Source organism: Microtus oregoni, unplaced genomic scaffold (genome assembly GCF_018167655.1).
Source record: "Microtus oregoni isolate MIOR12 unplaced genomic scaffold, Mior012 000032F_ref0000030, whole genome shotgun sequence".
Taxonomy (NCBI): domain Eukaryota; kingdom Metazoa; phylum Chordata; class Mammalia; order Rodentia; family Cricetidae; genus Microtus; species Microtus oregoni.
The window spans coordinates 21,637,443-21,649,616 of record NW_024543091.1 but is presented as its reverse complement, the minus strand read 5'-3'; the positions used below and the strand labels follow the sequence as shown (position 1 = coordinate 21,649,616).

General features: G+C 48.7%; 1 protein-coding gene across 1 annotated transcript in view; it reads left to right on the top strand.

The window, feature by feature from the left end:
• Spg21 (SPG21 abhydrolase domain containing, maspardin) overlaps positions 1 to 5,083 on the top strand; it is a 32,342-nt gene extending 27,259 nt beyond the window's left edge. Inside the window, exons 8-9 of the mRNA XM_041679660.1 lie at positions 2,257 to 2,397; positions 4,438 to 5,083. Of these exons, the coding sequence (XP_041535594.1) occupies positions 2,257 to 2,397; positions 4,438 to 4,554 (258 nt within the window). The 3' untranslated portion in view covers positions 4,555 to 5,083. The remainder of the gene's footprint in view (positions 1 to 2,256; positions 2,398 to 4,437) is intronic.
• Positions 5,084 to 12,174: the final 7,091 nt, after the last annotated feature.

Genomic DNA, 12,174 nt, shown 5'->3' with positions numbered 1-12,174 from the left:
AGCAACCACATGGTGGCTCCCAACCATCTGTAATGAGATCTGGTGCCCTCTTCTGGCGTGCAGGCATACATGCAGGCAGAACATGCCTGCATAATAAATAAATAAATCTTTTTTTAAATCACATTTAAAAATATTGCTTGCTGCCAGGCCGAGAGCCTGAGTTTGAGCCCAGTAGCTCTCCATGCTCCGTGTCCTGGCTGATGACCAACCATCTTCTTTGTTTCTGTGAACTTGCTTGCTCTAGATACACCATTTGTTCAAGTCTAGATTGTTCCACTTAGCACAGTGCTCTTAAGGTTGTCTGCAGTGGGGCTGGAGACATGGCTCAGTAGCTAAGCACTTGCTGCTCTTCCAGAAGACTTGAGTTCAGTTCCCAGAACCTACATCTGGCACCTATAACTCCAGCTCCAGGGGATCTGAAACCCTCTTTTTGCTTCTGGAGAAACTGATTTTACATGCATATATCCACACAGATTCACACATGTATACATAATTAAAAATAAAAATCTGGGAAAAAATATAATAGAGAAAGCTCAGTGGTTAAGAGCAGTGACTGCTCTTGAAGAGGACCTGGGTTCCATTCCCAACACCCATATAATAGCTCACAAGCTTTCTTTACTACAGTTCAGAGGATCCTCTTCTGGCCTGCATGCCTATGGTGCATAGACATACGTAGAGGCAAAAAACCTATACACATCGAAATAAAAAATGAAAAAAGATTCACTAGCCCCACAATGTATCTGAGTGTCATTCCTTTAAGGCTGAATGATAGTCTGTAACATAAACTTTTTTACATCTTGTTGATGACATGCTGGTTGTTTGTGATGTTGACTGTTACATGTCTATTAACATGGGTGTAAAAGGATCTTGGTCCTTGCTTTCGAATCTTGTAATTTGGGGCTGCAGAAAGAGCTCTTGTAGAGAACCCAGGTTCTGTTCCCAGCTCCTACATGGTTTCTTCAACCGTGCATAACTTCATTTCCAAGAGACCCGGTGCCGTCTTCTGGCTTCTCGAGTACGCACACACATAGTGGCACACATGGAATTTTGCTTTAAACTTTTTGAGGAACTGACATAATGTCTTCCGATGGCTGTATCGTCTTATATTTCTAGTAGTTCGCAAGGGTTCTGGTTCTTTTACCGAACATTCTGACATTTTGGTTATGAGCCTAGCCTTTAATGCCCAACCGTCTCTCCAGTCCCATGGCACATGCTTGTAATACCAGCATTGGGGAGGTGCAAACAGGCAGGGTCCTGTTTGCTGACTGCCAGTCTAGCCTCTTAGAAAGTTTCAGACCATTGAGAGACTCTGTCTTAAAACACGAATTCTTGAAAATGACACGTGAGGTTGACCTCTGGCCCCCACATACTACGAACATGCATGCGTGTATACACACAAAATTTATATATCCTTTAAAATATTTTCAAAGATATCTTGTATGCATGCTTATATTGAAAGCATCTGAAATATATTAAAAACCACATGTGCTCAGCTGCCAGAGCCACTGTTCCCAGAAAGTCTGAACTTCTTGCCTTTAATCTCTAATTTTTAAAAAAAGATTATTTTAGCCAGGTAATGGTGGTATATGCCTTTCATACCACCACCCGGGAGGCAGAGGCAGGCGGAACTCTGAGTTTGAGGCCAGCCTGGTTTACAGAGCTAGTTTCAGGACAGCCAGAGCTACATTGAGAGACCCTGCCTAAATAAATAAATAAATAAGTAAATGATTATTTTGCTTTGTGTGTATGGGTGTTTGCCTGTGTGTATGTGAGTGTACTATGTCATACAGTGCCCATGGAGGCCACAAGTGTTGCATCCCCGGAGTTACTGAGAGTTGTGAGCTGCCATGTGGGTGCTTGGAACCTAACCAGGGTCCTCTGGAGGAGGAGCCAGGGCTCTTAACCACTGAGCCATCTCTCCAGTCCCAAGATTTCATCTTTTTTGAAATTAACATTTCCAGTGATTATTCATTATTAATATTTTGTTAATTAGCTACAGGTGAGAGATGCAACAGACATTTGGCAGCGAAATCTATAGCTGCAGTTAAAATTAGGATTTTCTTCCGTGGGAATGGGGCCTAGAACACCCTAGGCAAGCGTTCTACCACACAGCTATATTCCCACCCATTGGGTTAGAGTTGAATGAGACCAGGCACAGCACCAGGAGGGGGCGCTGGCTGCTCTGGCACTCAGGAATGGTATGCTTTTGTCCTGTGCTAAAAATACCATGAGGTTTCACCTTGTGTGCTTTCAAAGGTGTTTGACCAGAGTGCGCTGTCAACGGAAGCCAAGGAAGAGATGTACAAACTGTACCCTAATGCCCGGAGGGCTCACCTCAAGACGGGAGGCAATTTCCCCTACCTGTGCAGGAGTGCAGAGGTCAATCTTTATGTGCAGGTAAGGCCAGCCTGAGATCCACAGCACTTGTAGAGACCCCCAAGGCGACTCTCCCTCGGCAGCCCTTTTCAGGATGAGCAGCCTGCATTCCCGCACTGTGACCTTGCTTCCTGGAGACAGGGAATTCAGCTACAGCGAGACACCATCTGAATGGGAACAGTCTGAGTCTCAGAAAATGAGGTGATCTGATTATGCACTATTGGCAAAAATAGAAACACACTCCATTCTCTCAAGAGATTATAGAATAGGGTGACAAGTGACTGCCTTGATGATTTGGCAAGAAGCATCAGGCGCCTTCCATAGCGAGTCCTGTCTTTAGTGCTCCCGTGCACCCATGGAAGTAGATCCTAAGGAGGTGATCCTAAACAGAGAATAGTGGTGCCCGGGGATGCTCATCATGCCACGGACCACAGAAGGAAAGACTGGAAGGACCTCCCACCACCGCGGAAGGCGGGACAGACATCCGCTGGGGGAGCAGCATGTCTAAGAAGGGCTGGGGAGATGGCTCAGTGCAAGATTGCTGCTCTTGCACATGATCTGAGTTCGATTCCCAGCACCCACACTGTAGCTCACAGCCATCTCTAACTCCAGTTCAAGAGATCTAACACCCTCTTCAGCCTCCACGGGCATCAGGCGTACATGTGGCATATATACACACATGTGAGTAGAGTACTCATATAATTTTTAAAAAAGAAAAGATGTTTATGAAGGGCTAGCAGGGCGGCTCTGTTAAAGCATTTGGCATTCAGGTGTGAGGACTTTAGTTCAGACTCTCTAGAACTCACATAAATGCCTGGTGCACATGGTTGCCTACCTGGACTTCAAGCCTGGGAAGGTAGCATCTGGGGATTCCCCAAAGCAAGCCGGGGACTAGCCATACCAGGGTGCTGGAGAGATGGCTCAGCAGTTCTTCCAGAGGACCCCAGTTCTACTCCCAGCTCCTAGTGGCAGCTGACAACTGAAACTCCAGGTCCAGGGGATCCACCTCTTCTGGTCTCCATGGGTGCTGCATGAATACAACGCTTAGACATGCATGCAGGCAAATCACCTGTACACATTAAAAAGACAGACCATATTAGAGAGCTCTGGATTTGATTGCGACCACCTTCCTCAGTGAGTAAGATGGAAGAGTGATCGACCTTGATCCTCTACAGAAAGCCCACATGTGCCCACAAATGCAAAGTGCATATATACTCTATACATGGGGGCCATGGGGGTGAGGATGTCCATGAAAAGTCAGGAACATAGAGAAGCTGGCTTTGAAAAAACAAAACAATTTGACACCAAAGGTCCCACCATTTCTCTGGTCAGGCACAGTGGTGCATAGTTGTAACCATAGAACTTTGAGGCCAACGGGGGTGGGGGTGGGGGGTGCTGTAAGTTCAAGGCCGGTCTCAGTGACATAGTGAAACCCATATTCTTGTTTGTTTTCCAGCTTTTCTCTAGTTCCCTGTACTGGTGTGTCATTCTAGGAAGTTTTTATGTTTTCCCACCATGCTTGTTAATAACGTGCTGCGCCTTCTGTAATATAGTCACTGAGAAATGAAGGTGCTGGGCTTGGGGAGATGATGGCTCGGTTGGTAAAGTGTTTGCCATGCAAGGATGGGGACCCGAGTTCCGTCCCCATAATACAAGTTTTTAAAAAGTTGGGTATGGTGGCACAGCACCTGGGGGCACAGACAGGAGCCCCCGGGGTTTGCTGGCAAGTCAGCCTTGCCTAGAGAGGACAAGTGAAAGACCTGCCACCAAGCCTGACAACCTGAGTTCAGGGCCAGAAATGACGTGGAGGAGACAGCCGATCCCACAGGTTGTCCCCGGCCTCCACACACACACACGAAATAAGGAGAGTGTAATATTTTAGAGTCCTGAGGAGCTGCACTGATGTTGACCTCTGGCCTCCACATACACTCACCAAGAAGGTTCGGGACTGAGATGGGGTGTCCTGGTGGTGGAGCACTTTGCCTAGCACCCTGAAGCCCCCTTCATGTCAGCATCATAAACAACACTAATAATAACCCAAGTCGTTCTGCACTTTCCCAGATACATTTGCTGCAGTTCCATGGAACCAAATATGCCGCCATCGACCCGTCAGTGGTCAGTGCAGAGGAGCTAGAGGTGCAGAAAAGCCGCCTCGGCCTCAGCCAGGAGGAGCCGTAGGCGGGCTCGCAACACGCCGAGTACAATCAGTTCAGGTTCATCAGGCACACTGGGCCTTACTGTTTCAGAAGGAGGACTGATGGTCATTTTCACGACATGCGTCAGCTCTTCTAAGCCAGTGTGACTGTCCCCTCTCCAGGATTGTTTATTTCGTTTTATTTTTTTAAAAACTTTTGAATTTTAAGAACTTTTGAAGACTCCCATTTTAAGAATTGTGAAAATTTTGCTACCAAAAGCTTTCTCCCCTGTTGTGTGTTCATTTCAAAGGCTTGGGATCATGTGATGTTTTTTCTTCCGTTTTTTCCCACTTTCTGTGTTCCTCACTGCAAAGGCTGCACCTCCAGACTGGAAGAGGAACACCACCTATTTTATGCTTTCCTGGGATAACCAGGTGCCAAGGCCAGCAGCCTGCTGGCTACTCCCTCCAAAACCACTACTTTTGTTTCCAGCTGAGCACACCATTTTGAGTATTAGTGGCTGTATTTCTAGACATTACAGTCATTTGGAATAAAAACTGAATTTCAGTGAATGGCTCTGTGGTTACTGTTGCTTACACAGCTGGCTGCTGGCCAGTGCCGTGTGACTTTGGGGAAACTGCTCCATCATCCTGGCACTGATGGCTGATGTCGCAGTCAGAGGTGCTGTTACCGCGACTCCCACTGTATGCCACATGCGTTCCTCTCCATCTTCCTCACTAATGGAGTTTTTAAAAAAGAGATAAGGTCTAATTTAGGCTAGGCCTCCATCCCCCAAGTGCTGGGTTTTTTTTTAAATTTATTTATTATGTATACAATGTTCTGTCTGCATGTATGCCTGCCCACCAGAAGAGGGCACCAGACCTCATTACAGATGGTTGTGAGCCACCATGTGGTTGCCGGGAATTGAACTCAGGACCTTTGGAAGAGCTCTTAACCTCTGAGCCATCTCTCCAGCCCCAACATGTTTTTAATACATAGGGAGGAAATAGTTTAATAAAATGTCCCCATCTGTTGATCCAGCTTAAAAAATTTCCAACCTTGGGCTGGAGAGATGGCTCAGTAGTTTAAAGCACTGGCTGCTCTTCCAGAGGACCCAGGTTCAATTCCCCATCTACATGGCAGCTCACAACTGACTATAACTCCAGTTCCGGACATCTGACACACACGGACATGCATACAGGCCAAACACCCAGCACATAAAAAATAAATAATTAATTAAATAAATAAAACACTGTTTGAGAGGCTTGGAAGATGGTTCAGTGAATAAAAGTGCTTGCTGTATAAACAGGTCCCCGAGTGCCCATTACAATATCACAAGTGTCCACATAGGCCTATAACGTCAACACTGAGTGCAGGGCATCCTCTGGCCTCTGCCCCCCCACACTGTATGCAAATACATGTACACATGTATATGCATATGTATATACACATTAGTCACATGAAGGGTTTTTTTGATTATACAGGTTGAAATGTCTGTATATAAGATTGTGTTCGAGCCGGGCGATGGTGGTGCATGCCTTTAATCCCAGCACTAGGGAGGCAGAGGCAGGCGGATCTCTGTGAGTTCGAGGCCAGCCTGGTCTACAGAGCTAGTTCCAGGACAGGCTCCAAAGCCACAGAGAAACCCTGTCTCGAAAAACAAAACAAAACAAAAAGATTGTGTTTAAATCACATATTAGAAAGCTATAATTAACATTTTGGAAAAGAAATAAGTTGTGGGAAGTTATATATATAAAACTAGAAGGAATTAACACTTTAATCATAAAAAACAAAGATCTTGGGCCAGCAAGATGGTTCAGCAGGCAGAAGCCCTGGTCACAGCCTGATGACCAACTCCAGTTCCTGGAACCCACCATGGAAGAAGAGAAGCAATGCCTGCAAGTTGTCCTCTGCCTTCCACAGGTGTGCCTTCACGTGTGCATGCCCACACTCACACACATAATAAATGTAAAAATATAAGCTGCTGGACTGGAGAGCTGGTTCAGCGGTTAGCCGAGCACTGGCTGCTCTCCCAAAGGACCTGGATGCAACTCACACTGTCTATAACTCCAGTTCCAGGGGATCTGGCACCTTCACACAGGCATGCACGCAGGCAAACACCAGTGCACACTGAAAAGGCTGGCACACACCTGTAATCTTGAGCACAGCAGAAGCAGGCAGATCTCTGACTCCGAGGCCAGCCTAGTCCACACTGAGTCCAGACTCATAAGACCCTTTCTCAAATCAATAAAAGCCAAGGCTCTTGACCAGCAAGATGACTGCTCCAGAGCAGCAGGTTTACAGCTGTGTGCGCAGGTGAGTGACACTCAGCTCCCAGTGCCCCACCCCCAGGGTGCTGGGGGTCATCTTGGAAAGGAACTGTACTTCCTGAATTTGGACTGCACTGGAGGTCAGAAATACTTGCATTTTCCACAGCGTGTAGTAGGCTTAGGATATGACAACCTCACAAGCCAGGTTTGACTTTAAGTAATCAATGCACACTGAGAATGTTGTGTGTCGGGAAGCTGGTGGTGTGATGCAGAGGGGTGTGGAGGGTGCTGGCCACAGAACCAGGGATTCTGAGACTGGGGATGTGACTGTGGTTCACCTGTGGTTCTCCCACCCATGGTGCCTACTGCCAGCAGTTCAGAGAAGGAACTCAGTTTCCATGGCTCCCCACTTACAGAGTGCTGGGAATGCCTCTCTGGCTCTGGCTGTAATCCCACCTCCAAAGCCTATCGCCTAACAAGGTCTAGAGAGAAACTCTCTCCCTTGGCCGTAAATGCCTTGCTCCATTCCCGTCCTGTCCCCCTATCTTGGGTGTACATTGCCATGGAGCTGAGGTCCCACCTACGGAGGTGGAGCTGATTTTCTTACCCCTGCCTTTCTCTCCTTGTGAAGTATCTGTCCCCAAACCAGTAGCCAATTCAGTGGACATGTACCCTTGGCTACCTCTGGAACAGGCTCTAGCCTAGGAGATCCCCATCGCTCCGCAGAGCCCACCACTACTATTGTAGGAAAAATCAGAGTGCACCCCCCACATTCCCTACACCACACCTGCCTGAGCTGCCTCAGTGAACCCACTCCTTGTACACAGCAAGCCTATTCAAACTTGATACCGTATGGACTGTGTCCAGACTCACTAATCACAGCTAAAGCTTCAGGAAGATTACATTACCATATCCAGCTGGAAATAGAACACTGTAACAGACTGATAACCCCAACACTTCCTTATGAGAAAGCCACTTTCTAAGAATGCCACTAAAGTGTAGTTGGTTTTTTGGCTTTGTGTGTGTGTGTTTACCCTTTGGGGGCCCAACTCCCAAATAAATACACAAAGATTTTTATTCTTGCTTATGATCACCTGGCCTTAGCTTGGCTTTTCTAACTTTAATTATCCCATCTCTCTTTAACCTCATTTTGCTTCTGGGCTTATTCTATAATCTTTCTCTCTTCTAACTTTGTGGCCGGCTGTGTGGCCCCTGGTGTCCATCTCTCCTCCTTTCCTCACATCCGTAGAGGTCTCCTCCCATTTATACTCTCTGCCTGCCGACCCTGCCTAGCCCCCTCCTCTTCCCAGCTATTGGCCGTTCAGCTTTTTATTGGACCAATCAGGTGTTTTAGGCAGGCAAAGTAACCCAGCTTTACAGAGTTAAACAAATGCAACATAAAAGAATGCAACACATCTTTGCATCATTAAACAAATGTTCCACAGCACACACGAATATAACACATCTTAAACTAATATTCTACAGCACTAAGATAAGCCGAAGAAAGGATAAAGAAAGTGGTGCATTTACCCAATGGAGCATTATTTAGCTGCTACAAACAATGACATCAAGAAATTTGCAGGCAAATGGATGGAACTAGAAAAAAAATCATCCTAAGTGAGGTAACCCAGACCCAGAAAGGCAAACATGGTATGTTCTCACTCATGGATATTAGCTATAGAATAAAGGATAGCCATGCTACTACCCACAGACCCAGAGAGGCTAGGTAACAAGGAGGGCCGAAGGGGGGACACATGATCTCCCTGGGAGGGAGAAATAGATCTCCTGGGTGAAATGGGGGCCAGGTGGGGATGGCAACTTGAGGGATCGGCCTAGGGGCTGGATGGAAGGGGAGAAAGATAACTGGGGGTGGGGCGGCATTTGGAGGTCAGCTAGAAACTTGATACAAGGGAAACTCGCAAATATACAAGGATGCCTCCCCCCCCCCCAGCTAAGACTCCTAACAACAGTGGATATGTAGCCTGAACTGGCCCGTCTCCTATGATCAGATTGGTAACCCCAATCGTCATCAGAGAGCCAGTAACTGATAGAAACAGATGCAGAGACCCACAGCCAAACATAAAGCCGAGCTCAGGAAATCCTGCTGGAGAGAGAGAGGAAGGAATGTGGGAGCCAAGGACACTACAAGAAAACCCACAGAAACAACTAACCTGGCTCATAGAAACACAGTCTGAACCAACAACAAGGGAGGTCGCATGGGACCCACCTAGGCCCTCGACATGTATGTGACAGTTGTGTAGCTTGGTCTACTCGTGGGCTCTTAATGCTTTGGCTGGCTCTTGGAACCTATTCCTCATACCAGATTGCCTTGCCTAGTGTTAATACAAGGGGAGGTGCTTAGTCTTTTCACAGCGTGATATGCCATACTTTGTGAATACACATGGGAGGCCTGCCCCTTTCTGAACAGAAACAGAGGAGTGGGTTGAGGGGATGAGGCAAAGGAGAGGGAAGGGGAGGGAATGGGAAGAGAGAAGGGAGGGGAGAATGTGGTTGGGATGAAAAATAAATTTTAAGGGCTGGAGAGATGGCTCAGAGGTTAAGAGCACTGACTGCTCTTCCAGAGGTCCTGAGTTCAATTCCCAGCAACCACATGGTGGCTCACAGCCATCTGTAATGAGATCTGGTGCCCTCTTCTGGGCAGCAGGCATACAGACAGACAGAACATTGTATACATAATAAATAAATAAATTTTAATAAAAGGAGAAAGCCACTAAGGGGCATTGAGATGACTCAGTGGACTCCAGGCCCTTGCAGCCAGGCCTACAACCTGAGTTCAGTCCCTGGGGCCCCCACGGAAGAAGAAAGCCAACAGCAGCAGGCTGTCCTTGGACCCTAGACAATGTGTCATAGCCCACACTTGCTAACCTTATACCCAACCTTATACCCACACACAAACATAAACGTTAAAGGCCAGTGAGGTGGCTCAGAAAGTAAAGAACTTGTGGCTAAGCCAGAGACCTGAGTTCAATTCCAGGAACTTACATAGTGAAAGGAGGGAGCCAGTTCCTGGGAAGTATCCTCTGGAACCCAGACAGATACACACATACATACATACATACATACATACATACACACATACACACACACACACACACACACACACACACACACACACACGCTGTCCTATGTCTTAAAGAATACTGAAATCTAACCGAGCGGTGGTGGCGCACGCCTTTAATCCCAGCACTTGGGAGGCGGAGGCAGAGGCAGGCAGATCTCTGTGAGTTCGAGACCAGCCTGGTCTACAAGAGCTAGTTCCAGGACAGGCTCCAAAACCACAGAGAAACCCTGTCTCGAAAAACCAAAAAAAAAAAAAAAAAAAAAAAAAGAATACTGAAATCTCTACCTTCTCAGCCTTCTGCCCACCGCAGCCCTGGTCACGCTGGTTTTACGGGACAGCTCCAGGTACTTTGCTCAGGCTCCTAGGACAGTGTGTGCCAACATGATGTACGTCCAGCCGGAGGCCACAGTGCTTCCTCTGACTGGTGGGCGGACACCGCTTGTCAGCCAGGGAGCACGAGGAAGCCATAGAGGTGGGGCTTAGCATCTTAACTGGTTGCACCTAGGGCCCCAGGCTCGCCTCGGTTCTCTGTGCCACACGTGCAGCTGCTATGAGCAGCCCTCACAGAGTCAGGAGATGAAGGAGGGTACAGCTGTGCTTTCTTTCCTAATCCTCGCTGGATGAGCCCATTCCTCCGCAAGCTTTTCCTGCCTGCTCCTGCGAGCTACCATTTCCAGTCCTGACTAGTCTGGGCCCTGGCGTGTAAACCTTTTTCAGGCCTGTCGCTGAAGTAGCCTCAACTGGAGCTCAGACTCCAGGCAAAACTATAATCACTCCTCAAAAAGTTTGTCAAACTTCCCCCTCCACCCCCCAGGCATCACGGAGCCTCTGAAACCCCCACCCAGACTACCCAGGCCTGTGAGGGTCAGAGTGAAGCCAGTGCTAAGTAAGAAAATCTGGTGTACACGATGCGAAAGGAAGATGGACGGGGCAGGAGGAGGTGCTGGAAACTGAGGCAGGCCCAGCCAATTAGACAGGAAGCTGTGGAGTTAGGGATGCCATGGGACTGAAATGGCTGGGTCCTCGTTTCACCTGCCTCGCTTGGGTCCTGTCACCTGCTGCTGTGGCACAGCATGGCTGTGGGTGGAGGCAGCTCTCTGTGGGAGAGACAGACACTGACCAGGCTGATGGGGGGGCGGGGGGGGGGCGGCGCAGCATGGCTGTGGGTGGAGGCAGCTCTCTGTGGGAGAGACAGACACTGACCGGGCTGATGGGGGGGCGGGGGGGGGGGGGGCGGCGCAGCATGGCTGTGGGTGGAGGCAGCTCTCTGTGGGAGAGACAGACACTGACCAGGCTGATGGGGGGGCGGGGGGGGGGCGGCGCAGCATGGCTGTGGGTGGAGGCAGCTCTCTGTGGGAGAGACAGACACTGACCAGGCTGATGGGGGGGCGGGGGGGGGGGGGCGGCGCAGCATGGCTGTGGGTGGAGGCAGCTCTCTGTGGGAGAGACAGACACTGACCAGGCTGATGGGGGGGCGGGGGGGGGGGGGGGCGGCGCAGCATGGCTGTGGGTGGAGGCAGCTCTCTGTGGGAGAGACAGACACTGACCGGGCTGATGGGGGGGCGGGGGGGGGGGGGGCGGCTGTGACCCCAGGACTCCACACCTACTGTATCCCCCAGACTCGCAGAGGTCTGCCGACCCTTCCTGTCACAGGCCAGGACGTGACATTTTCTACCCACATTACGGCAGTGGCCCCTCAGTGGCTCTCCCGGCCCCTGCCCTCTTCTAGCCACCATGCCCTCCTTACATTGGTCTGATCTTGAAACTTACTGGAGAAAACGGCTGGAACAATAAACGTGAGATAATATTGTAGAAATAAGACCAATCTCTGAAATTCTAAAATAGGGCTTTTGGGCTGGACAGATGGCTCAGCTGTTAAGAACGCTGGCTGCTCTTCCAGAGGACCAGGATTCAAGTTCCAGCACCCAAAGGACATTGTATAACTTTAACTAGATCCCAGGGGATCTAATGCCCTCTTCCGGCCTTTGTTAGCACTGTATATACATGATAAACATACATCCAGGCAAAACACCCATACACATAATGTAAGGGTTAAAAACTAAGATGTTAAATATGGCTTTTCACCATTTACTGAAAAACTGCAGAGGAAAAATTTAAAAAGCATAACTAGCCAGGCGGTGGTGGCGCATGCCTTTAATCCCAGCACTCGGGAGACAGAGGCAGGTGGATCTCTGTGAGTTCGAGACCAGCGTGGTCTACAAGAGCTAGTTCCAGGACAGGCTCCAAAGCTACAGAGAAACCTTGTCTCTAAAAACAAAACAAAACAGTCCTTTTCCGAGTCGTCGCCAAG